General features: G+C 46.5%; 1 protein-coding gene across 2 annotated transcripts in view; it reads left to right on the top strand.

Annotated features, from left to right (window-relative positions):
• The first annotated feature begins 5,026 nt into the window (after positions 1-5,026).
• Positions 5,027-27,427, top strand: part of si:ch211-250c4.3 (uncharacterized protein LOC100535981 homolog) — a 58,164-nt gene continuing 35,763 nt past the window's right edge. Inside the window, exons 1-2 of one of the 2 annotated variants that reach the window (XM_055647327.1) lie at positions 5,027-5,370; positions 17,379-18,136. In XM_055647327.1, coding sequence (XP_055503302.1) covers positions 5,319-5,370; positions 17,379-18,136 — 810 coding nt within the window. In that variant the 5' untranslated portion in view covers positions 5,027-5,318. The remainder of the gene's footprint in view (positions 5,371-17,378; positions 18,137-27,427) is intronic. The other variant, XM_055647326.1, reaches the window with a different exon arrangement.

Genomic DNA, 27,427 nt, shown 5'->3' with positions numbered 1-27,427 from the left:
CTAAACATCCTAAAGTGCTAAATTGGGGCTCAATCTGGCAAAAAAACAGGACATACATGATGAGATGACACTGCAGCCTCTGTTACAAAGATTTTCTTCTTCCACTGACATTAGGCCAATCTTTAGATGAAGGTTAAGAGTAAGATATTGTTTCCTAATGCTACTCGATAGTACCCCCACATTAAAAGACATTTGGAGAGGTACATGGGTAAGAAAGGTTGAGAAGGATATGGGCCAAATGTGTTCAGGTGGGACCAGTGCAGATGGGGAATCTTGATTGGCATGGGCAAGTTGGGCTGAAGGGCCTGTTTTTGTGCTATATGACTTCTGTATACCCAGATGCCTTTGACCTGCTGAGTATTTCTAGCCTGGTCTGGACTTTTCTTTTCCAGATTTCCAGCATCTGTTGAGGGATCGGGTCAAATCTTTCCACTTTGTGCCAGTTTTATTTGAAAGATACTGGGTTATGAGGTGGGGTGGTAATAGGGAGAGCAGGAGGAACTGTGAATCATTCACAATGTTGGTTGAATCAGCCCCTTTTCAACACATCTCAGGGATCAGCAGAACAAGTAGCAGGTGTGCCGTGATGAGATAACATCACACAGGCTGATCAACGCATGGAGGAGGTCTGCTTGAATTTAGCCAGAGGGATCCAGGCTAAAGGTCAGAGTCCAGTTGAAACTGTGTACAGCAAGATTTAGTGCCAGCGTTGGAAAACTTCCAAAATGACATATCATTGTGAACAATGCAAAAGGTAACCCAAGAACAAGAAATAGTAGGATATTTTAAAATTGTGTGTAGGAAGGAACTGCAGATGCTGGTTTAAACTGAAGATCGACACAACATTTTGGAGTAACTCAGCGAAACAGGCAGTATCTCTGGAGAGAAGGAATGGGTGATGTTTCGGGTCGAGCACCTTCTTCAGTCGGATAAACTGCAGATTAGTAGGAAGGAACTGCAGATTTGCTGGTTTAAACTGGATAGACACAAATCTACTCCACAAATGTTGCCTGACTTGCCGAGTGACTCAAGTACTTAGTGTTTTCAACCAGACTGATTCCTGGGATGTCAGGACTTTCATATGAAGAAAGACTGGATAGACTCGGCTTGTACACGCTGGAATTCAGAAGATTGAGGGGGGATCTTATAGAAACTTACAAAATTCTTAAGGGGTCGGACAGGCTAGATGCAGGAAGATTATTCCCGATGTTGGGGAAGCCCAGAACTAGGGGTCACAGGTTAAGGATAAGAGGGAAGTCTTTTAGGACCGAGATGAGAAAATCATTTTTTACACAGAGAGTGGTGAATCTGTGGAATTCTCTGCCACAGAAGGTAGTTGAGGCCAGTTCATTGGCTATATTTAAGAGGGAGTTAGATGTGGCCCTTGTGGCTAAAGGGATCAGGGGGTATGGAGAGAAGGCATGGATGGGATACTGAGTTGGATGATCAGCCATGATCATATCGAATGGCGGTGCAGGCTCGAAGGGCCGAATGGCCTGCTCCTGCACCTATTTTCTATGTTTCTATGTGTTTTACTCAAGATTCCAGCATCTGCAGTACCTTATGCCTGCAGATACTGGAAAAATGCCTGCCATTGTTTATTGCTATATTGACACAAAAAGCTGGAGTAAGCTCAGTGGGACAGGCAGTATCTCTGGAGAAAAGGAATAGGTGAAGTTTCGGATCAAGACCGTTCTTCAGACTAAAGAAGGATCTCCACACGAAACATCACCTATTCCTTTTCTCCAAAGATCTGCAGATGCCGACTTATACCAAAGAGAGACACAAAGTGCTTGTGCAACTCAGCAGATCCTACAGCCTCTCCGGAGATAAAGGAGAGGCGATGTTTTGGTCGGGACCCTTTTTTCAGATTGAATTAAGTGGTGTGTGGGGTGGCGGAGGCGGGGGAGGGGGGGTTGGAAAGACCAGGACAAATCAGGACTGTCAACAGATGACCTCAAGCAAAATTGTGTGATGTTTAGAAATTCTTTGAACGTTTTGTCCATTCTAATTGGAGATGTGGACAAAATGGTTGTTCAAATGAATGAAGCCATTGGAAATGGAAGTTCTTATCATAAGATCTCCAAAATCAGGTCAACTGGGGCTGTCAAACTATGGCTTGAGGCAAAAAAGAAGTGTGAGAGCATTACATTCTCACATTGTACAAAAGTTACATCACCTTGAATTTAGCCCCAGGATTAGGTTCTGTCAACGTGAATCCATAAAAGGAGATCAAGCTCAACAAATTTGTGAACACAAGGAACTGCAGATGCAGGTTTACAAAACAAAAGACGCAAAGTGCTAGAGTAAATCTCCGGGTCAGGCAGTATCTCTGGAGGATGCAAATAGACACCATTTCGGGTTGTGTCTTTTTTTTCCAAAAAACCTGTTAGTATTAACACTATCCTACAGGGAGGAAGGCTAGGGAGGATACATCTTTGGAGTGTGGGAGAAAACCGAAGATCTCCGAGAAAACCCACCCAGTCATGGGTTGCAGCAGGTATGTATTTTGAGTTTCCAAAAGCATATGATAAGGTGCTACACCTTATCATAGGCTATTGACAAAATTAGAGCACACAATATTCAGGGGTAAAATACTAGCTTGCATTGAATTTGTTGATGGATGGAGTATGGATAAGTTAGTGATTATTAGTAGGTGATGATTTGGTGTCCAGGATATCAATCCTGGAGTGCCAGCTGATCACAGTTGATATTCACGATTTGGATGAGACAACAAGTATAATATATCTAAGATGTATTATAGTATAATATATCTAAGATGAATTGCAGATGCTGGCTTGCACAGTGCTGGTATAACTTAAAGGGTCAGGCAGCATCTCTGGAGACATGGATATGCGACGTTTCGGGTCAGGTTTCTTCAAGGATTCATGTTCCATATTTGGCTATTCATATTCTCCAGAGATGCTGCCTGACTCATTGAATTACTCCAGAACATTGTGTCTTTTTTTAAATAATATATCCACGTTTGCTGATGATACCAATCAGGAATGGCGGTTTGAGATGCGAGGAGGATGCAGGCAGTTTCCTGGAGAGAAAAGCATATCAAGAGAGTGCAAAAAAAAAGTCAAATGATATATAATTTGGTAGAATGAAATAGGAAGGCAGAGTATTTCATTAATGTTAGAAAATTGAGATGAGCTAATGTTCAGAGGGATCTAAGTATCCTTCTACATAAAGCACCGAATACTGATGCACAGGTTCAGTAGATAAGAAATGGTATGTTGATATTCATGGTAAGAAGATTTGAGTGCAAAGGTAAAGATTCTCCAATTTCTATAGAACCCTGATGAAAACACATCTGGAAAATCGTGTATATGATGGGATTGCAGATGCTGGTTTACACCGAGGATGGAAACAAAATGATGGAGTAACTCAACGAGTCAGGCATCATCTCTGGAGAAAAGGAATCGGTGACGTTTCGTGTCGAGACACTTCTTCGGACTGAGAGTCGAGCGAGAGGGAAACTAGAGATATGAAGAGGTACAAAGAACAAATGAATGAAAGGTATGTAAAAGGAGAAATCACAGCCAGCAACGATGATCAAGGGAAGGTGGAGCAACAATGGCCTGTTGTTGGCTGTGGTGTAGGGCTGGTCTTACTACCCAAGGGAGGATGTACTTGCGACGGAGAGAATTCAACAAAGGTTCACCAGATTTATCCCTGGACTGTCATGTTTGTTGCACAATCAAAAATTATACAAAATGGGCTTTGACTTTATAAAAATGAGAGGTGATCTCATTGAAACCTGCAAAATTCTTACAGGGTTTGACATTTAGATGTTGAGATTGATTCGAAACAATAGTCACTGTTGCAAAATAAGGGATGGGCAGTCAGGACAGAATGAGAAGAAGGTGGCGAATCTTAGGAATTCAGTGCCCAAGAGGCTTCATTTCTGACATGCTCAGCATAGAACAGTACATCACAAGAACAGGCCTTTGGGCCCACAATGTCGGTGCCGAACAACTGGGGGCCAAATTAAACTCATCTCCTCTTGCCTGCACATATCTCAGTTCCCTGTAAAACCATGTGCCCATCCAAAAGCCTCTTAAACGCCGCTGTCATCTCACGTATTCAATGCAGAAACTTTTAGAAACGAAGGGAATCAACGGTTATGGATTTAGTGCAGGAAAGTAAAAAAATAACAGTGATTTGACTGAATGGTGAAGCAGGCGTCAGGGGCCAAATGGGTCTCGACCCGAAACGTCAACTATCCTTTTTTTTTCTCAGATGGTGTTTGACCCGCTGAATTGCTCCAGCATTTCTGTGTGTATCTTTGACACATGGCCTACAACCTGCTTCTCTTTCTTATATTTAGTCAGACTCGGGAGTGCTGGAAGCCGTCAGATAGATCAGTGACTAAACAAAACTGACTTTTCCAGTATAGCTGCTTGAAAAGGCTTGACTTCACTGCAAGCTCTTGCACAAGACATGTCATAAAAACATTTTGTGAAGTATGCAACAAACATCGCATACCAGTGGGCAGCCCCTCTCTGCAGCCTGATAGAAGTGCATTCCTTTCCAGCTCTCTCAGCGCTCGCTGTTCGCTCACTAAGGGCTGGCTGCGTGGTGGTTGAAATATGTGCTCATTATCTGTAATATCAAAAGGTGCAACAGAGGACTTTTAACGCCTGCCAAGAAACTGGAGGAGGAAAGGAACACAGGGGGCTTGAACGGGACCTTCCTCACCCCACCTGCCTTTGGACAAGAGCTAAAAAAAACACCCAAACGGGATACAGATGTGCCTCGCAGGCCAGAAAGGGCAACGTTCCTGTCCAAAGAGATACGCCGAGTTGAAAAATGGGGTGTTTCTATTTATTTTGGGGTTTGGCCAAATGATCACATCTTCTGTCTTTCAACCTTGTTTCATAGCACCCCACCGTAGGCAAGGTTGTGAGTGATTGCTGGAGCCTCTCCTTTCCTGTGGCTGGCGTGAGTAGGTGCTGATTAGCTGAGCTGCCTGTACTCTCCTCCTCCTCCCCCCCCCCCCCCCCCCCCCCCCCCCCCCCCGCCTCTTTAACTTTATCAGGAAAGGAGCTCTTCCCTCCAGTAAGTGATTGCTGGATGTCTGCCTTGAGCAGTGGGAAGTACAGCCAGTGACCCAGCTTTGCTCACACCCAGCTTCCTTCCTTCGCTGCAAGATTCATCCAGGCAGAGCGTGACTCGAATACATCTCCGCTTGTTTAAGAAAAAAATACTCAGTCAAGCATGTTGCCAGCGTACATGGCCGTGTGCACGGAGAGAGCTGGATACTGAAGCCGAACAGCAGCAGGAGCCCCCATTTCCAACACAACGGAGCGATGATGTTTGGCAGAAACAGCATCTTCGGAATAGGAAGCTCCTGGAAAAAAGGTAAGGATTAGAATCGTCGTATGCTGGCTGGTGTAACTGTTCTCAACGCATCCAGTTTTTAGTGCGTTGCACCGAAACACATTCTAAACCTGCCGCATCTAGCTGTCAGATGGACACAAAACAGCTGGAGTAAGGAACTGCAGATGCTGTTTTAAACCGAAGATAGATACAAAAAGCTGGAATAAAACTCAGTGGGACAGGCAGCATCTCTGGAGAGAAGGAATGGGCGGCCTCTCGGGTCGAGACCCTTCTTCGGACTGAAAGTCTGAAGAAAGGGTCTCGACCCGAAACATCGCCCATTCCTTCTCTCCCGAGATGCTGCCTGTCCCACTGAGTTTTACTCCAGCTTTTTGTGTCTATCTTCGGTTTAAAACAGCATCTGCAGTTCCTTCCGACATATCTAGCTGTTATAGAAACATAGAAAATAGGTGCAGTAGACCATTCGGCCCTTCGAGCCTGCACCGCCATTCAATATGATCATGGCTGATCATCCAACTCGGTATCCTGTACCTGCCAAGAAGGGTTTCGGCCCGAAACGTTGCCTATTTCCTTCGCTCCATAGATGCTGCTGCACCCGCTGAGTTTCTCCAGCATTTTTGTGTACCTTCGATTTTCCAGCATCTGCAGTTCGTTCTTAAACATCCTGTACCTGCTTTCTCTCCATAACCCCTAACCCCTTTAGCCACAAGGGCCACATCTAACTCCCTCTTAAATATAGCCAATGAACTGGCCTCAACTACCTTCTGTGGCAGAGAATTCCAGAGATTCACCACTCTCTGTGTGAAAAAACTGTTTTTCTCATCTCGGTCCTAAAAGACTTCCCCCTTATCCTTAAACTGTGACCCCCCTTGTTCTGGACTTCCCCAACATCGGGAACAATCTTCCTGCATCTAGCCTGTCCAACCCCTTAAGAATGTTGTACGTTTCTATCAGATCCCCTCTCAATCTTCCAAATGATGTCTTTTCAATCCCATCCCCCTGTCCAGTGGAACCGTGCAGGTCACAGAGTCAGGATTAGATCAGAGTTGACCCGTTGAGTGCCCTCTGACTTAATCCTGCCTATAAATCAGTTGGGCAGCCCTGCCATGGTGCTGACTGAGCACGGTGCTATTCCGAGAGGCCTGACTGAACCTTTCAAAACCATCAGGTTTGGATTTATGACCAAAGTCGCAGACAGCCAAGGGTTTGGGGTCAGAGAAAACTCGTGGTGAAAGTGCTACTGGTTCCAACCTCTGCACCCCCTACCCCACCCCACCACCACACCCTCGCGAACCTCGCCCCGAGGCCAGCGATCAATAAGCTGAGTACAAGTCCTTTAAACGGCGGAACTAAAAGGAGTCGAGGTGCAGCGACCAAGAAGCATGATTAAAAACAGGGCAAGTTGATTAAGCTGCTCAGAAATGAGATCCTGAACAGGGAGGTGCGGGGTACAACAGCAGGATGTGGACTTCAGCTGCTGATGCCGGCATTTATTTCCCTTCTCTAATTGCCACTCCACTGAGTTGCAGGGAAGACCTCATTTTGTGTGTCTGGAGTCCCGCAGAGTCCACTCCGGGAAATGAAACTGATTTACTTCTGCGGAGGATATTGATGAAAAGTGTGTGCAACAATCCAGTCGTGTCATGCTTCCTGTTACTTTTGACACTTGTTTTTTTTTCTCTCTTATAACAAAGTCCAGATATTTTTCATTTCGTGAATTTATATTCCCTTGCTGCCAGGGTGGGATTCAGACTTGTATCATGATCAGTAATTCATACCAGAATGCATAATTATACAGTAGTTTCTCAGTATTGTGGCCTAGATAGTATGCCTTCTATGATGCACCAGTCCCCGGAGGAAATAAAGGCGTTGATGTGATATTTTTGGCTGTGGCCTCAGTGAGGCTGAACCAGGACAGATTGGCTATATTTATACCTAGGAACACAAAACTCTCACCCATTTGGGCGGCACGGTGGTGCAGCGGTAGAGTTGCTGCCTTACAGCGCTTGCAGCGTTGGAGACTCGGGTTTGATCCCGACTACGGGTGTTGTCTGTACGGAGTTTGTACGTTCTCCCCGTGACCTGCGTAGGTTTGCTTAGAGATTCCCACACTCCAAAAACGTGTAAATGTACCTAGTGTGTGTTGGATAGTCCTAAGGTCCCATACTCTGTGGGCCGAAGGGTCTGTTTCTCTAAAACATGAGGCGTGGTGTGGAGAAATTACTTTGAGATGGGGTCACAGTTCAAGGATAAGGGGGAAATCTTTTAGGACCGAGATGAGGAAAACTTTTTTCACACAGAGAGTGGCGAATCTCTGGAATTCTCTGCCACAGAAGGTAGTTGAGGCCAGTTCATTGGCTATATTTAAGAGGGAGTTAGATGTGGCCCTTGTGGCTAAAGGGATCAGGGTGTATGGAGAGAAGGCAGGAACAGGATACTGAGTTGGATGATCAGCCATGATCATATTGAATGGCGGTGCAGGCTCGAAGGGCCGAATGGCCTACTCCTGCACCTATTTTCTATGTTTCTATGGGGGAGCAGGATTGCTCCTACTTTTCTCTGTTCACTTTACAGAGAAGGGCCTTAAGGGCCTGTCCCACTTGGGCGTCATTTGCACGTCATTTACGCGACAGGCCGGCAGTGACTGACACGGGACAGGCGTGCGAAAATCATCTAGCAGTACGACAGTCTCCGTGGCAAGGATTTTCCCAGTGAAAATTTTTCAAAACTCGGCGCGCTATATATACCGGGGTGATCACGTGGTGTGGTGCTCAAATGACGCGTAAGATTCAGATTCAGATTGTTGAGTAGAGTGACAGTATAGGCAGCGCGCAGCGATGCATGGTTATGGACGTTGACGCACGGTGACACATAATGAATTAGCATAGGCAATGTTCGTGCGCACCGTGCATAACCATGCGGCACCATGCGCCATCAGTACGTCAGTGTGCGCAAGGGATACGTCACTCAGGTGGTGCGCGAGGATTTTGAACATTCCAAAATCCTGGGGGGATTGGGAAGCACCGCGCATTACCACTGGTCACTGCATATGCCCACACGTGCATGTCACACGCGCCAACCAATTTTTAGGATGTCGCGCAAATGACTCCCAAGTGGGACAGGCCCTTAAGCCTGCACATCTGAGAAGACAATAATATCCATGCAATTGCTGGTCTCTCGCTACTGGAAGCCTGCCTGACTCACAAATACTTGACCATAGATTCCGCATCTCGAATGCCAAGACTTGACCAAGAATGTTGGCCATCTCGGCCCTCAACCTAATTATTCAGTCTGATTTTTGGCTGCAGCGCCCTGTTCCTGCCTGATCCCCTTGTACTTCTTGGTCTAATTTGGATTTTGAAAGGTTTAGAAGGATATGGGCAGGTGGTACTAGCGTTGATGGAACATCTTGGTCGGCATGGACAAGTTGGGCTGCAGGGCCTGTTTCCGTGCTGCATCTCAGGGATACAGCGTGGAAATGGGCCCTTCGGCCCACCGAGTTCATGCCAGCCAGTGATCACCCATACACTACCAGTACCCAACACACAAGAGAAAATTTACAATCTTCTTACTGAAGCCAACTAACCACCAAACCTGCTTGACTTTGGAGGGTGGGAGGAAACTGACGTACACTGGGGAAACCCGTGCGGTCATGGGGAGAGTGTACAAACTCCGCACGGCAGCACCCGGAGCCGTCTGGATCGAAGCCAGGTCTCTGGCACTGTGAGGCAACAACTCTGCCGCTGCTCCACCGTGCCGCAGTGATTCTATAATCTCTTCATCAGCTGGTTTATCTGCATTCCACTCCTGCATGTGCCTCGTTAATGGGTCGGCCGTAGGAAGATCGTGCAGCACATGCTTCCTCTGAGTGTCATGAATGACGTGACCTGCAATAGGATAAAGGGCAGGAGGACATTTCACGGAGAATCACACAGTGTAAGTGCCTGGCAGCGCTAATCTCCGCTACACTGTTTATTTTTGGCACACAGACCAGATCACTGAAATTCCCCCTTCAACGTTTCTATCTCTTCGCTGAAGAAAAATTGCAAGCTGCCTCAGGAATTTGCAACAAGAGTAACAAAGTGTCACGACCAATGATGGTGGTAACACAGATGACCACCAAAAGCCCTTTTGAGTGTGAATTACCTCATCTGTCAGAAGCCTCCATGGGCACCTCATCTGCACTTTTAAGTGAAATCCAGATGTAGAAAGGATTAATTTAAGTAACAATAATGTTAAAACAGAAGCCATAAAGGAAACTCACTAACTACATACAGTACATTGATATCAACTAATCAGTCTTTAGTTTTACTTTTGTGAGGACCATTAAAAATTGGGGTCATAGAATGATACAGTGTGGGGAAACAGGCCCTTCGGCCCAACTTGCCCACACCGGCCAACATGTCCCAGCTACACTCATCCCACCTGCTTGCGTTTGGTCCATATCCCTCCGAACTTGTCCTATCCATGTACCTGTCTAACTGTTCCTTAAATGTTGGGATAGTCCCAGCCTCAGCTACCTGCTCTGGCAGCTTGGTCCATACACCCACCACCATTTGAATGAAAAAGTTACCCCTCAGATTCCTATTAAATAATTTCCCCTTCATCTTGAAGCTATGTCCTCCGGACCTGGATTCCTCTACTCTGGGCAACAGATTCTGTGCATCTACCCGATTCATTCCTCTCAGGAGAATGCTGGTCCCATTATTTTCATCATTTCATAATTAACAATGCCGCTGGATATCCTGGGACCAGACAGGCCGTGGGCTCCACAAAGTGCTTGGTTTAGTTCAGAGATACAGCACGGAGACAGGCCCTTCAGCCCACCGAGTCCATTCCAACCAGTGATCACCCCGTATACACTAGCGATCACCCCCTACACTCCAGAGACAATGTACAATTGTACCAGTTAACCTACAAACCTGCACATCTTTGGTGTGTAGATCACCCAGAGAACCCCCTTAAGGCTGATCAGAGGGAGAAGGTACACACTCTCTACAGACAGCACCTGCAGTCAGGATTGAACCCGGGTCTCTGTCGCTGTAAAGCAACAACCTTACTGCTGCGCAAGCACGCCGCCCTTTGTGCTTGAGTGCAAGACACCAGGATCTGCAGATGCTGAAATCTTTAGTAATGCACAAACTGCAGATGTTGCCTGAGTGCTTTCTTTTTGATCCAGATTGTACGGTTCGTTAAAACCTCCCGACCTGTACATGCAGTGAGCCTGCACTGATAGCCCATTGTTTCAACAGTACAGATAATAGAGCATTCTGAGACTCCATTGAAGAAAGAAGCATGCAGGTACAGCAGGCAATGAAGAAAGCAAATGGCATGTTGGGCGTCATAGTGAGAGGATTTGAGTACAGGAGCAAGGAGGTCCCACTGCAGTTATACAGGGCCCTGGTGAGACCGCACATGGAGTATAGCGTGCAATTTTGGTCACCTGATTTGAGGAAGGACATTATTGCCATTGAGTGAGTGCTGCATAGGTTCACCAGGTTCTTTCCCGGAATGGCGGGACGAATATGATGAAAGAATGGGCATATATTCACTGGAATTTAGGATGAGAGGGAATCTTATAGTAACATGTAAAATTCTTAACGGATGGACAGGCTTTCTTGCATGAAAAATGTTCCTGATTTTGCGGGAGTCCAGAACCAGGGTCGGCCATTTAGGACTGAGATGAGGAAAAACTTTTTCACCCAGAGAGTTGTGAATCTGTGGAATTGTCATCCACAGAAGGCAGTGGAGGCCAACTCGAGAGAGAGTTAGATATAGCTCTTAGGGCTAACGGAATCAATGGATATGGGAGAGAGCAGGAACGGGTTACTGATTTTGGATGATCAGCCATGATCATATAGAATGGCGGTGCTGGCACATAGGGCCGAATAACCTACTCCTGCACCTATTTTCAATGTTAAAAAGAAGGATTTGGATGGGCATCAGGAGCCTCAGGCCATATTGCCCTGTGAGAGGTGAACTCGGCACTTAAGATAACAAAAGTTAGTGGTTACTCAGCACGGACCACAGCACAGATCATGTGTGGTCACAATCGATGAGGATGCCCCATATCAGAGGAACAGGTGTTATTTTGGAAGGAGCATTAGTTTGGTTTAGCTTATTGTCACATGGACCGAGATACAGTGAACAGCTGTTGTATTGTATTGTCCAGTCAGCAGAAAGACTGCACGTGGCACAATCGAGCCGTCCACCGCGTGCTGGTACATGATGAAGGGAATAAAGGGACAAAGGGAATAACGTTTAGAACATTGGGGAGATAGGTTTGACTGAAGCAAACATAGAAATCCCCAGGGATGCACCACGGACAATGCAGAGTTGGGGCTCTGCGGCTTGATAACAGGGCTCTGGAAAATTGTAAGCACTTAGGACTAAATAGGGAGGGACAATCCATCAGGCAGTGAAGAAAGCTAATGGAATGTTGGCCTTCATCACAAGAGGATTTCAGTATAGGAGTAAACAGGTTCTTCTGCAGTTGTATAGAGCTCTGGTAAGACCACATCTAGAGTATTGTGTACAGTTTTGGTCTCCTAATTTGAGGAAGGACATCCTTGTGATTGAGGCAGTGCAGCGTAGGTTCACGAGATTGATCCCTGGGATGGCGGGACGACAGATGGCACAATGGGCTAAGTGTTCGGCTGGTGACCGGAAGGTAGCCGGTTCGAATCCCGCTTGGAGTGCATACTGTCGTTGTGTCCTTGGGGCAAGACACTTCACCCCCCTTTGCCTGTGTGTAAATGTAATGTAATTATGTGAAGCACTTTGGGGTCAATGCAAGTTGACTAAAAATGTGCTATATAAATAAGATTATTATTATTATATGAGGAAAGATTGAAAAGACTAGGCTTGTACTCACTGGAGTTTAGAAGGATGAGGGGCTTTCTTATAGAAACATATAAAAATTATTAAAAGGCTGGACAAGCTAGATGCAGGAAAAATGTCCCCAATATTGGGCGAGTCCAGAACCAGGCGCCACAGTCTTAGAATAAAGGGGAGGTCATTTAAGACTGAGGTGAGAAAAAACTTTTTCACCCAGAGAGTTGTGAATTGATGGAATTCCCTGCCACAGAGGGCTGTGGAGGAAAAATCGCTGGATGGATTTAAGAGAGTTAGATAGAGCTCTTGGGGCTAGTGGAGTCAAGGGATATGGGGAGAAGACAGGCACGGGTTATTGATAGGGGACGATCAGCCATGATCACAATGAATGGCGGTGCTGGCTCGAAGGGCCGAATGGCCTCCTGCACCTATTTTCTATTTTCTATGTTTCTATGACACAATCGAGCCGTCCACTGGTACATGATAAAGGGAATAAAGGGACAAAGGGAATAACGTTTAGAACATTGGGGAGACTGTAGCAAAAATAGAAATCCCCAGGGATGCACCACAAACATTGCAGAGTTGCGGCTCTGCGGCTTGATAACAGGGCTCTGGAAAATTGTAAGCACTTAGGACTAAATAGGGAGAGACAGTCCATCAACTCGAGTGCCTGGAGGACTTCATAATCAAAGTGAAGCTTGTGAGAGCAAACAGTTATTTGTGGATAACTCTAGGGTTGGAACCGTTCTTCAGACTGATTGCAGGGGGAGTTCTCTGTCCTGCCCCATCTCTTTTCCAGCTAACCTTCCCGCCTCCCTCTGCCCTGCAATCAGTGGGGGTGGGGACAGCCAGAGGAGAGGTGGGGGGTAGTCTGGGATGTGATAGCTGGATACAGGTGAGGGGGAGGGGTTTGGCAGGTTGTTGCACAAAGCAGTTTAGCAGTCTGAAGAAGGGTTGCGGCCCGAAACGTTACCTATTTCCTTCGCTCCATAGATGTTGCTGCACCCGCTGAGTTTCTCCAGCATTTTTGTGTACCCTAGCAGATTAGCAGGTTGTTGCACAAAGGCCAGAGTTGAAATGGCAAAGAGCATGAGATGAGCATACGAGAGGCACAAAATGTGAAGCCAGAGGAAGCAAAGTAGACGAAAGAGAATGGGGAAGGAGAAAGGGAGAAATGGATGACCCAGGGAAGATAGGGGGTTAACGTGTGGGAGGGTATTTGTAGATTAGTTACCTAGAATTGGAGACTTCATTGTACATGCCGTTGGATATTTCTGGATGTTCTCACCAGGCTTTTCAAGATGGGTTAAACCAGACAATTTACTCTTCATGAGACAGACACAAAATGCTGGAGTAACTCAGCGGGACAGGTCGCATCTCTGGAGAGAAGGAATAGGTAACGTTTTGAGTGGAGACCCTTCTTCAGACTAGTCAGGGGAGAGGGAAACTAGAGACATAGACAGTGATGCAGAGAGATATAACCATATAACCATATAACCATATAACAATTACAGCACGGAAACAGGCCATCTCGACCCTTCTAGTCCGTGCCGAACACATATTCTCCCCTAGTCCCATATACCTGCACCCAGACCATAACCTTCCATTCCCTTCCCGTCCATATAACTATCCAATTTATTTTTAAATGATAAAAACGAACCTGCCTCCACCACCTTCACTGGAAGCTCATTCCACACAGCCACCACTCTCTGAGTAAAGAAGTTCCCCCTCATGTTTATCCCTAAACTTCAGTTCCTTAATTCTCAAGTCATGTCCCCTTGTTTGAATCTTCCCTACTCTCAGTGGGAAAAGCTTTTCCACATCAACTCTGTCTATCCCTCTCATCATTTTAAAAAACCTCTATCAAGTCCCCCCTTAACCTTCTGCGCTCCAAAGAATAAAGTCCTAACTTGTTCAACCTTTCTCTGTAACTTAGTTGCTGAAACCCAGGCAACATTCTAGTAAATCTCCTCTGTACTCTCTCTATTTTGTTGACATCCTTCCTATAATTAGGCGACCAAAATTGTACCCCATACTCCAGAATTGGCCTCACCAATGCCTTGTACAATTTTAACATTACATCCCAACTTCTATACTCTATGCTCTGATTTATAAAGGCCAGCACACCAAAAGCTTTCTTTACCACAATATAGAACAAGTTAATGAAAAATATGCAAATGAGGGTCTCAACCCGAAACGTCACCCATTCCTTCCCCCCCAGAGACGCTGCCTGCCCCGCTGAGTTACTCCAGCATTTTTTGTCTGTCTTCAGTTTAAACCTTAACCAGCATCTCCATGTCCTTCACACACATTTCGTCTTACCATGCATGAGGTTGTTGAGACCTCCCATCTGTGCCAGTGTGGAAGAGAGGTCAGGAATGGAACCGTTGGCTGTTCTCTTTGCTCCCGTTCCTTAGTCAAGGCTCCCGGAGATCATTGCAAAACACAGAGCAAAGGAAAATGCCAAAACCGGAAGTTTTATGAGTAAAAAACAGGAAAACAAAACTCCTGGTGATAGACGCAAAGTGTTGGAGCAACTCAGCGGGTCAGGCAGCGAGTCAGTCTGAAGAAGGGTCCCCACCCAAAACCTTCACCCATCCTTTTTCTCCAGAGATGCTGCCTGGCCCGCTGAGTTACTCCAGCGCCTTTTTTGTCTATCTTCAGTATAAACCCACATCTGCCATTCCTTTCTACACAAATAAAACTCCTGGAAGCATGGAACAGCAGAGTTGCCAAGCCTGCAGGCATATCCTCTCGTTTCCAGACACATACCATACCAACCTGAAAGAAAAACAAAGTGGGCATTGTAAAAGTGAAAATAATATTGCCTTACAATAAAGTCCCAGTTTTTTTTCAGACAATTGATATTATTCCATTTCATACTCCCAACATACCTTTAACTCAATTTGCAGAAGTCATCCAGTGGCGTAATAACATTTGTAGTGAACCAAGCAAATTTAAAAGGAAAGAAATGCAGATGTTGGTTTAAATCGAAGGTAGACACAAAATGCTGGAGTAACTCAGCGGGACAGGCAGCATCTCAGGAGAGAAGGAATGGGTGAGACCCTTAACATCACCCATTCCTTCTCTCCAGGGATGCTGCCGGTCCCGCTGAGTTGCTCCAGCATTTCGTGTCTCCCATCAACTTTAAAAGGGGCACAGAAACCGGGCACTAGTGTGGAAACGGGGTTCGCGGACGTTTAAAGGGGGCGCACAAAGTGGGGTCCTACCCGGTTTAAAGGGGGTGCAGGAAATGGAGCCCTGCTGAGTTTGGTGTGAAGGCAGAAAATGGAGTCCCCGTGCAGTTTAAAAGGGGGGCAGGAAACAGAGGAGCCAAAAGCACATCTATTAGGATTTCACAGTGGAAACAAACAACTGCAGATGCTGGTTTATAACAAAGATAGACACACAATTCTGGAGTAGCTCAGTGGGTAAGCAGCATCTATGAAGGAAAAGGATGTGTGCCATTTCAGGTCAGAGTCCTTCTTCAGTCAAAAAAACGTAGGGGATGAGGGGAGAGGTGAAGAGATGGAGAAGACAAAACAGCATTTTCCTGCCAGGTACTGCCCTGCCTAAGGTCATTTGTGGCCTCCCACAAATATGACCATCGTTGATTCTTGCATATCTTGCATTCATTTGTCCTATCATAAGATCATGTGATAGGAGCAGAATGATGCCATTCGGCCCATCAAGTCTACTCCGCCATTCAATCATGGCTGATCCATCTCACCTTCCTCACTCCATTCTCCTGCCTTCGCCGCATAACCTCTGACAGCCGTATTCAATCAAGAATCTATCTACCTCTGCTTTAAATATATCCACTGACTTGGCATCCACAGCCTTCTGTGGCAAAGAATTCCACAGATTCACCACCCTCTGACTAAAGAAACTCCTCCTTATCTCCTTCCGAACAGAATGTCCTTTAATTCTGAGGCTATGACCTCTAGTCCTAGACTCTCCCACCAGTGGAAACATCCTCTCCACATCCACTCTCTCTATGACTTTCATTATTCTGTAAGTGTCAACGAGGTCCCCCCTAAACTTTCTAAACTCCAGCAAATAGAGGCCCAGTGCCGCCAAACGCTCATCATATGCTAACCCACTCATTCCTGGAATTATTCTTGTAAACCTCCTCTGGACCCTCTCCAGAGTCAGCACATCCTTCCTCGGATATGAGGGGCCATATTTGCTCATAGTACTCCAAATGCGGCCTGATAATCTCAGCATTGCATCTCTGTTTCTTTGTATTGCAGTCCTCTTGATATAAATGCTAGCATTGAATTTGCCTTCCTTACTACCGATTCAACTCGCAAATGTACGTTTCGTGTGTTCTCCACCAGCACCAGCACTCCCAAGTCCCTTTGCACTTCCGATTTCTGGGGAAGTCCAGAACAAGGGGTCACAGTTTAAGGATAAAGGGGAAATCGTTTAGGACCGAGATGAGGAAAACTTATTTCACACAGAGAGTGGTGAATCTCTGGAATTCTCTCCCGCAGAAGGTAGTTGAGGCCAGATCATTGGCTATATTTAAGAGGGAGTTAGATGTGGCCCTTGTGGCTAAAGGGATCAGGGGGTATGGAGAGAAGGCAGGTACAGGATGCTGAGTTGGATGATCAGCCATGATCATATTGAATGGCGGTGCAGGCTCGAAGGGCCGAATGGCCTATTCCTGCACCTATTTTCTATGTTTCTATTCCCTCTCCATTTAGAAAATAATCTTCGCCTTTATTCGTATTAACAAAATGCATGACTCTGCAATTTTCTGTAGTGAATCTCATCTGCCACTTCTCTGCCCACTAACCTCCTAACCTGCCCAAGTCCTTCTGTGGGAGTTACTCCAGCTTTTTGTGTAAGAAGGAACTGCAGATGCTGGAAAATCGAAGGTAGACAAAAATGCTGGAGAAACTCAGCGGGTGAGGCAGCATCTATGGAGCGAAGGAAATTGGCAATGTTTCGGGTCAAGACTCTTCTTCCTTCGCTCCATAGATGCTGCCTCACCCGCTGAGTTTCTCCAGCATTTTTCTCCACCAGCTTTTTGTGAATACCCTCTTTGGATCTGTTTTCTGGAATGTAGCTCTGACAGAGGCGTTTGGCTTCTTCCAGCTTAACTGCAAAAAAAAAAAACTCAACGGGTGAGTTCCGCTGTTCAAGTCACTGGACCTAACAATGTTGGTGTTTTGCTTTTGTCTCGGAAGTGGCGAAACAGGAATCATCCAAGAAGAACGTGGTGTTGACCAAGGTGACAGCCCTGAGAAATGGCTCGGAGTGTGAGCACAGTTCGCCCCATCCAACGGCAGCCAGGACCGGCAACAACAACCCAACACCAATAACGAACGGCGGCGCTGATCTCGGCAAGTCCGGGTACCACAACGTATTCTCGGGGCTCGCCAGCAGAAAGGGATCGGCAAACTGCACCGTCCTGAAGTTGTACAAATCCGAATCGGAGGACTCTGGTGCCGAATTTCCAAGCGGCGCCAATTCTCCATTGACTCCCTCGGGCTCCGAGCAAAGCCTCGTTATACACCGAAGAGTTTCATCCTGTGACTCTGGGATGGCGCTGAGCATCACTTCCACGTCCCCTGCCGTTCAACATTTACCTCTAGCAAGCCCCGGCGCCAACTCTGGCGCGGCGTGCATCAAAGAAGACCGGGAAGACCAAGATGCCGCGGCAGAGGTCGGGGAACAGCCGGCGGCGTCTACGAATTGGAGAGAGGACCACAGGTCCAGCAGTCACTTCAGTCCGAGTCCACCACCCGCGGACGAAAGAGCGAAGCGGTCCAGGCGTGTATCGCTCGTTGAAATTGTCATTGCCGACGCCGGCTCTCTCCCAGTGTCAAATGGTGGAATGGAACATCGAGATCTAGTGGCTCAGTTAGATCACGAACCATTGAAAAGGGGACAATCAAACGAAAGTCTGGATAAATACATGGAGAAGTGCTGCAGATTAAGCGAGGTAAAAGATCATGAAATGTTTTAGCATTTACAGTTTAATCCCAGATTCACACTTTGGTGCCTTAATGGACCCTGGTATGTTTCTCAAGGAGGTTTACTTTAGTTTAGAGATACAGAGCGGACACAGGCCCTTCGGCCCGCCGAGTCTGTGCCGACCAGGCACAGAGTTATGGAATATGGGGAAAAGGCAGGAACGGGGTACTGTGTGTGGATGATCATAGTGAATGCTGGCTCAAAGGGCCGAATTGCCTACTCCTGCACCTACTGTCTATTGTCGATTGACCAGCGATCCCCGCACACTAGAAACATAGAAACATAGAAAATAGGTGCAGGAGTAGGCCATTCGGCCCTTCGAGCCTGCCCCACCATTCAATATGATCATGGCTGATCATCCAACTCGGTATCCTGTACCTGCCTTCTCTCCATACCCCCTGATCCCTTTAGCCACAAGGGCCACATCTAACTCCCTCTTAAACATAGCCAATGAACTGGCCTCAACTACCTTCTGCGACAGAGAATTCCAGAGATTCACCACTCTCTGTGTGAAAAATGTTTTCCTCATTTCGGTCTTAAAAGATTTCCCCCTTATCCTTAAACTGTGACCCCTTGTTCTGGAGTTCCCCAACATCGGGAACAATCTTCCTGCATCTAGCCTGTCCAACCCCTTAAGAATTTTGTAAGTTTCTATAAGATCCCCCCTCAATCTTCTAAATTCTAGCGAGTACAAACCGAGTCTATCCAGTCTTTCTTCATATGAAAGTCCTGACAGCCCAGGAATCAGTCTGGTGAACCTTCTCTGTACTCCCTCTATGGCAAGAATGTCTTTCCTCAGATTAGGAGACCAAAACTGTACGCAATACTCCAAGTGTGGTCTCACCAAGATCCTGTACAACTGCAGTAGAACCTCCCTGCTCCTATACTCAAATCCTTTTGCTATGAATGCTAACATACCATTTGCCTTCTTCACTGCCTGCTGCACCTGCATGCCTACTTTTAATGACTGGTGTACCATGACACCCAGGTCTCGTTGCATCTCCCCCTTTCCTAATCGGCCACCATTCAGATAATAATCTACTTTCCTGTTTTTGCCACCAAAGTGGATACCCTCACATTTATCCACATTATACTACATCTGCCATGCATTTGCCCACTCACCCAGCCTATCCAAGTCACCTTGCAGCCTCCTAGCATCCTCCTCACAGCTAACACTGCCCCCCAGCTTCGTGTCATCCGCAAACTTGGAGATGTTGCATTCAATTCCCTCGTCCAAATCATTAATATATATCGTAAATAGCTGGGGTCCCAGAACTGAGCCTTGCGGTACCCCACTAGTCACTGCCTGCCATTGTGAAAAGGACCCGTTTACTCCTACTCTTTGCTTCCTGTCTGCCAGCCAGTTCTCTATCCACATCAATACTGAACGCCCAATACCGTGTGCTTTAAGTTTGTATACTAATCTCTCATGTGGAACCTTGTACGTCTTTGGGGTGTGGGAGGAACCGGAGCTCCTGAAGAAAACCCACCCACAGTGGTGACAGGCCGGAAAACGCACAAATTGCAAATTGTTCCTAGTGTGAAGAGTAGTGCGAGTGTGTGGGGTGATTGCTGGTCGTCCCGGATTTGGTGGGGGCCGAAAGGCCTGTTTCCATGCTGTATCTCTAAAGATGGTGTGAAAATTAGGAAGCAGCGACTTGGTGACCTATAATGTTAATACCAGTGTAACTGAATATCAGGCACATTGCCCCTTATGCCCTGTCCCACTTAGGAAACCTGAACGGTAACCTCTGGAGACTTTGCGCCCCACCCAAGGTTTCCGTGCGGTTCCCAGAGGTTGCAGGTGGTTGCCGGAGGTTGCAGGTAGTGCAAGCAGTTAGGGAGACTGACAAAAACCTCCGGGAACCTCACGGAAATCTTGGGTGGGGCGCAAAGTCTGAGATGTCAGGACTTTCATATGAAGAAAGACTGGATAGACTCGGCTTGTACTCGCTAGAATTTAGGGGGGGATCTTATAGAAACTTACAAAATTCATAAGGGGTTGGTTGGACAAGCTAGATGCAGGAAGATTGTTCCCGATGTTGGGGAAGTCCAGGACAAGGGGTCACAGCTTGAAGGATAGAGGGGAAATCCTTTAGGACCGAGATGAGAAAAACATTTTTCACACAGAGAGTGGTGAATCTGTGGAACTCTTTCCCACAGAAGGTAGTTGAGGCCAGTTCATTGGCTATATTTAAGAGGGAGTTGTGGCTAAAGGGATCATGGGGTATGGAGAGAAGGCAGGTACGGGATACTGAGTTGGATGATCAGCCATGATCATATTGAATGGCGGTGCAGGCTCGAATGGCCTAGTCCTGCACCTATTTTCTATGTTTCTATGTTTCTAAAGTCTCCAGAGGTTTCCTAAGTGGGACAGGGGCATTATTACTATCGGTCTGAAGAAGGGTCCAACTTGAAATGTCATCTATCCGTGCTCTCCTGAGATGCTGCCTGATCTACTCCAGCACATTGTGTCTTCTTTGGTAAACCAGCATTTGCAGTTCCTTGCTCCTGCTCCCTCGTACAGCTTGTTCTGGATGCCCGCCACCCTGCGAGATTCATTTGGGCACATCTGATGTTTCCCTGGTATCTTTTGCACACTTACAGATAGAACTACGTGTGCACAGCACTTTTCCTCCCTTAAATGCCATTGAATCTTTCCCCAACACTGATAAGTGTTGGCAGTACAACTAGAAAAGTTACTTTTCAGCAGTTGCTACAAAGTATTTACGCATGTCTAACTTCTCACTTGCATTCTTGATTACCGTCCTTGCATTGAACCACATAGCAATTTAAAAAAATGACAGGCCTTGTGCATTATTCCTGTATCTGCAGCCATAAGGGGTGCAGATGCTGGAAGCTTGAGTAAAACACAAAGTGCTGGCTGAAGTAACTCAGCGAGTCAGGCAACATTTGTGGAGGAGATTTCCACAGTCTGAAGAAGGGTCCCGACTGGAAACGTCACCTAAAAACCAAGTCTCCCAGAGATGTTGCCTGAGGCGCTGCGTTTGATTGCAACGGGCCTCTCCACTCGCTGGAGTTTAGACGGTTGAGGGGGGGAACCTCATAGAAACTTACAGAATAATGAAAGGCATAGATCGAGTGGATAGGGTAGAAATAATGTTTCCACTGGTGGGAGAGTCAGGGGCCAGATGTCAAAGCCTCCAAATTAAAGGGCGCTCTTTTAGAAAGGAGGTGAGGAGGAACTCCTTTAGTTAATTTGTGGAACTCATTGCCACAGAGGGCTGTGGAGGCCAAGTCAGTGGAGATTTCTAAGGCAGAGATAGACAAATTGTTGATTAGAACGGGTGTCAAGGGTTATGGGAAGTAGGCAGGGAAATGGGGTTAGGAGGCAGACATCAGCCATGATTGAATGGCGGAGTGGACTCGATGGGCCAAATGGCCTAATTCTACTCATATAACTTGTGAGCTTGTGAGTAACTCCAGCACTAGGTGATGGGAATAAACAGGTGACATTTCGGCTCTGGACCTTTCCTCAGACTGATCTGAGTAAGAGGGGGGGGGAATTGGAAAAGAGAGGTGTGGGTGGGACGATGCCTAGCGAGTGATTGGTGATTGAAAGGCAGGAGCTCAGCAGGAATCACAGAGGGAGAGAGGATCTTACAGAACTCCCGCCAGAGAGAGGAGAAGAACTTTCTCAAAGTTGGCATACTTTGAGGGGATTTTTTTTTTTTTTTTTTTAGTGGGCCTGTACTCCAGCACTTTGTGTATTAAATAATAGCAGTTAATTTGTTGTTCCTTCGCTAACCTTTGGAACCGGGTGTGTTCCTGTGGTTGGGAAAGAGATTTTACTGAATGCCTTTGGAACGTTGCGGAGGAAGGAACTGCAGATGCTGGTTTAAACCGAAGATAGACGCAAAAAGCAGGAGTAACTCAGCGGGACAGGCAGCATCTCTGGAGAGAAGGCATGGGTGATGTTTTGGGTAGAGACCCTTCTTCAGACAGTCTGAAGAAGGGTCTCGACACAAAACGTCACCCATTCTTTCTCTCCAGAGATGCTGCCTGTCCCGCTGAATCACTGTGACTGTCTTTAGAACATTCATTGAGTGGGTCTATGATCAGCCAGAACTTCTGATGCTTATTGCTGCCAATGAAAATACTGTGCTCATCATAATTTTCCACATCTGTCCTTCCACTCTTCCCACCCTCTGTTGCATCTCCGCTTGGTCTGTGACAATTTAGATTAGTTTAGAGATACAGAGTGGAAACATAGAAACATAGAAACATAGAAATTAGGTGCAGGGGTAGGCCATTCGGCCCTTCGAGCCTGCACCGCCATTCAATATGATCATGGCTGATCATCCAACTCAGTATCCCGTACCTGCCTTCTCTCCATACCCTCTGATCCCCTTAGCCACAAGGGCCACATCTAACTCCCTCTTAAACATAGCCAATGAACTGGCCTCGACTACCCTCTGTGGCAGAGAGTTCCAGAGATCCACCGCTCTCTGTGTGAAAAAAGTTCTTCTCATCTCGGTTTTAAAGGATTTCCCCCTTATCCTTAAGCTGTGACCCCTTGTCCTGGACGTCCCCAACATCGGGGACTTCCCCAACATCGGAAGCAGGTCCATCAGCCCACCGAGTCCACACCGACCACATTCGACAATGTTCCACATGGTAGGCTGCTCTGGAAGGTTAGATCGCATGGGATCCAAGGAGAGATAGCGGAATGGATAGCAAATTGGCTCCATGGAAGGAAGCCGAGGGTGATGGTGGAAGGTTGCTTCTCAGACTGGATGCCTGTGACTAGTGGTGTGCCTCAGGGTTCGGTGCTGGGCCCATTACTGTTTGTCATCTACATCAATGATTTGGATGAGAACATACAGGGCAAGATTAGCAAGTTTGCTGATGATACGAAAGTTAGTAGTTTTGCGGATAGTGAAGACGGTCGTGAAAGATTGCAGCGGGATCTTGATCGATTGGCCAGGCGGGCAGAGGAATGGTTGATGAAATTGAATACAGAAAAGTGTGAGGTGCTGCATTTTGGGATGTCGAACAAGGGCAGGGCCTACACAGTAAATGTTAAGCCTCTGGGTAGTGATGTAGAGCAGAGGGATCTCAGAGTACAGGTGCATGGTTCCTTGTAGGTCGAGTCACAGGTAGATAAGGTGGTCAAAAAGGCTTTTGCCACTTTGGCCTTCATTAGTCAAAGTATTGAGTTTAGGAGTTGGGAGGTCATGTTGCAGTTGTATAAGACGTTGGTGAGAGCGCATTTAGAATATTGTGTTCAGTTCTGGGCACCATGTTATCGGAAAGATATTGTCAAGCTTGAAAGGGTTCAGAAAAGATTTACGAGGATGTTGCCCGGACTAGAGGGTGTGAGCTATAGGGAGAGGTTGAGTAGGCTGGGTCTCTATTCCATGGAGCACAGGAGGATTAGGAGAGATCTTATAGAGGTATACAAAATCATCAGAGGAATAGATCGGCTAGATGCACAGAGTCTTTTGCCCAGAGTAGGGGAATCGAGGACCAGGGGACATAGGTTCAAGGTGAAGGGGAAAAGATTTAATAGGAATCCGAGGGGTAACTTTTTCACACAAAGGGTGGTGGGTGTATGGAACAAGCTGCCAGAGGAGGTAGTTGAGGCTGGGACTATCTCATCGTTTAAGAAACTGTTAGGCAGGTACATGGATAGGACAGGTTTGGAGGGATATGGACCAAGCGCATGCAAGTGGGACTAGTGTAGCTGGGACACTGATGGCGGTGTGAGCAAGTTGGGCCGAAGGGCCTGTTTCCACACTGTATCACTCTATGACTCTGAAACAGTTTGGCAGATACAGAGTCAAAGGTTTCTGCAGTTTCCTCAAATGCCCCTGCATAAGAGAAGAGTGAGAAGGTGTCCTGAGCTTGCAGCGAATGTTGCTTTAATGAACCAAGAGCAACCAGGAGTTCATCAGTTTTACTCTGTTGATAATCGCCAGGTTTCACATAAATCTTCACGAAGCTGTCCTGTAGCAATGTGCCAAAGCTTCAGGAATTCTGAGGAGTTGACCAGTTTTCTTCTTCACAAGAACCATAAATAGTTGACATTCCTTGCATACTCTTCAGAGAGATAAGAGAGTATAGGCATCATAGCCATTGCAACACAACTACCCAACCTGTGAGGACAAAACCAATGTGCATTTGCGCAGATGTGGATGTATTGGTATTACATCTGTATCTCTCTGCATCCCTCGTTTCCATTTTCCCCTGACCAGTCTGAAGAGGGGGCCTTGAGCTGTAACGTCACCCATTCCTTCTCTCCAGAGATGCTGTCTGTCCCACTGAGTTACTCCAGCTTTTTGTGTCTACATTGGTATTGGTTTGCTAATGTGACATATACTGAAATACATTGAAAATATTTGATTGCCTGCTCTCCAGTTAAACCATATTATACATGAGTATAATCAAGTTATACATGTAAAATAGGTACTGAAAGGCGAAAAATACCAGAATATAGTGTCACAAAATGACAGAGTTATTTATAGAGAAAGTGCTGATTAAAAAAAAGCGCAAGGGATCCAATGTGGTAGCATGGAAGATTGGGATTACACCCACAGTTAAGAGACGAATGTTATGTAGTCTGATAACAGTGGGAAAGAAGCTTTTATACATACAGTGTGGAAACATCTCTTTGGCCCTGCGCATTCCAGCAATCACCCCGAATGCTACACACTCGGGACAAATTACAATTTACAAAAGCTAATTAACCAACAAACCTGTACGTCTTTGGAGTGTGGGAGGAAACAGGAGGAAAGTCATGTGGTCACAGTGAGAACGTGCAAACTCCGTACAGACAGCACCTTTAGTCAGGACCTAACCTGGGTCTCTGGCATTTTAAGACACTGGCTCTACCACTGTACCACCCTGAATGTGTAGCATGATTGTTAAACAAGCAATATATCTGATTTCATCATGGAATAATGTATTTAAAAGGGTGCAGGACAAAGTGGTTAATGGCAGTAAGGATCTGAAATTAATGAATGTCAGTAAAATTAACCGACTGGAGAAAATAAGAGTTCTAAATGCCAAAGAAACCGTTGGAAGTGATGGCCTGCATGTCGGAGTTTCCTTTAACAAACTACAGTCAAAGTGGATGCAGTGATTATGATCATCCAAAATTCCTTAGATTCTGGAATGTTTCCAGTAAGTTGGAAGGTAGTAAATCTATTCAGGAAATGGAGAAAAATAGGGAATACAGACTATTTAATCTGTCTTTAAGCAATTGCTACATGCATTATTATCGTTGCAAGACACATAAAAACCCGTCTGGTTAAGCAGAGTCTTAAAAAAGCAGCTTGTAACGGGTTCTGAGATATTAGAATCTTGTCATGCAGCCTAGAAAAAGGCCTTTCTGCTGACGCCAAGCATCAAGAGGTTGTTGTTGAGAATGTAACAGCATCGTAGATGAATAGATCTAGACTTGTAAAAGACCAGATGTCGTCCAGCCCACCACACAGACCAGACTCCCCACCGTTGACTCCATCCACACTTCATGCTGCCTCGGGAAGGCAGCCAACATAATCAAAGACTTGTCCCACCCCAGTCATTCCTACTTCTCCCTGCTCCCCATGACGGAAAAGGTTCAGAGGTTTGAAAGTGCGCATCAGCAGCCTCGGGACAGCTTTCCCCCCCGCCCACTGTTATCGGGTTTGTGAATGGTCCTTCCATAAGTTTAAGGGCCTGTCCCATGAGCATGCGACTGCATGCGGCAAGCGCGACATAAAGGGCCTGTCCCACGAGCATGCCACGCCATGCGCCATGCGGCAAGCGCGACCAAACCAGAAGCGGGGGCCGCGCGGCAGGTCGAGTGAGTGACATGAAGTTCGAGTGAAGTCCGCGGGAAGTCCGCGCGTGACGTACGGCGTCGAGGCGGCTGCGGGCCGGCAGGCCGTTGCCGCGCGGAATTTTTGAGCACGGTCAGTTTTTCGGAGCCCCGTGCGATGTCGGGACCAGCTCCGCACAACTCCATACATCTCCGGCGACCAGGTTAGGTCGCGCTTGCCGCATGGGAGTCGCATGCTCGTGGGACAGGCCCTTAAGGCACTGTGTGATTTATCTCTGCCCCACTGCACACATTATACTTGACCTATGGAATTTTCTGCGCTACAATGCTGTATTCCACATCCTCTATCTTCCTTCCCCTTTGCTCTACCCATTGTACTTCAGTTGGACTTGATTGTATTTATGTATATTACTTGACCCAATTTGATAGCATGGAAAACAAAAGCTCTTCACAGTAACCTTAACCTAAACCGTGGATGAGGTGCCACACCAAAGGCAGCTGTACAAAAGTACACTTTATGCGATTGAACATAATATGATAGAACACACGCAGGATTGATCGATGCTTCCAGATGACTGACAATGTAAAACCCAGGGTGACATAAGTTTTAAAGAGGATATTAAAGGTTATTGAAGGTACATGTTGGGAGTAGAGGGATACGGATCACATGCAGACAGAGGAGATTAGATGAACCTCTTTGTCATGTTGTCAAAGATAGAGACAAAATGCAGGAGTAACTCAGCGGGACGGGCAGCATCTGTGGATAGAAGGAAGGGGTGACGTTTCGGGTCGAGATCCTTCTTCAGACCATATGTACTTTTGTACGTATGACTGTAAACACTCATGACTCGTGACTCTTTACACCATGTTTGGCAGACATTGGGGGCCGAAGGGCCTGTTCCTGCGTTGTTCTATGTATTTAGATAGGATTGGCTATGATCTTACTGATGACAGGAACAGTCTTAAGCTGCAAGATGAGGGTGCTATTACAGAGACCACTTCTTCTATCTGATGGAGATCTCACTCAATGTATCTGCCTTTCTCTCTTGAGTTCTGTCACATCTTCTGCACGATCATGGATCTATGGATAGGTAGAGTTGCTGCCTTACAGCACTTTCAGCTCCAGAGGTGCGGGTTCGATCCCAACTACGGGTCTGCTCGGAGTTCGTACGTCCTCCCCGTGACCTGCGTGGGTTTTCTCCGAGTTTTTCCGTTTCCTCCCACACTCCAAAGACCCACAGGTTTGTAGTTTCACTGGCTGGGTGTAAATGTAAAGTTGTCCCTTGTCATGTGTGTAGGGTCGTGCTGGTGTGCGGGGATCGCTGGTCGGTGACGAAGCTCCCCGTTTCCACGCCGTATCTCTAAACTAAACTAAACCACTGCTCGTCTATGAAGCTAGATTGTGACATGATTTCAGGCCAGTGTCTCTGCCATTCCTTGCAGCCCCCAACAAGACATCATGAACATAGAGTT

Source organism: Leucoraja erinacea, chromosome 15, assembly GCF_028641065.1.
Source record: "Leucoraja erinacea ecotype New England chromosome 15, Leri_hhj_1, whole genome shotgun sequence".
In the NCBI taxonomy this organism is placed as follows: Eukaryota; Metazoa; Chordata; class Chondrichthyes; order Rajiformes; family Rajidae; genus Leucoraja; species Leucoraja erinaceus.
This window is presented reverse-complemented; position numbering and strand designations above follow the sequence as displayed.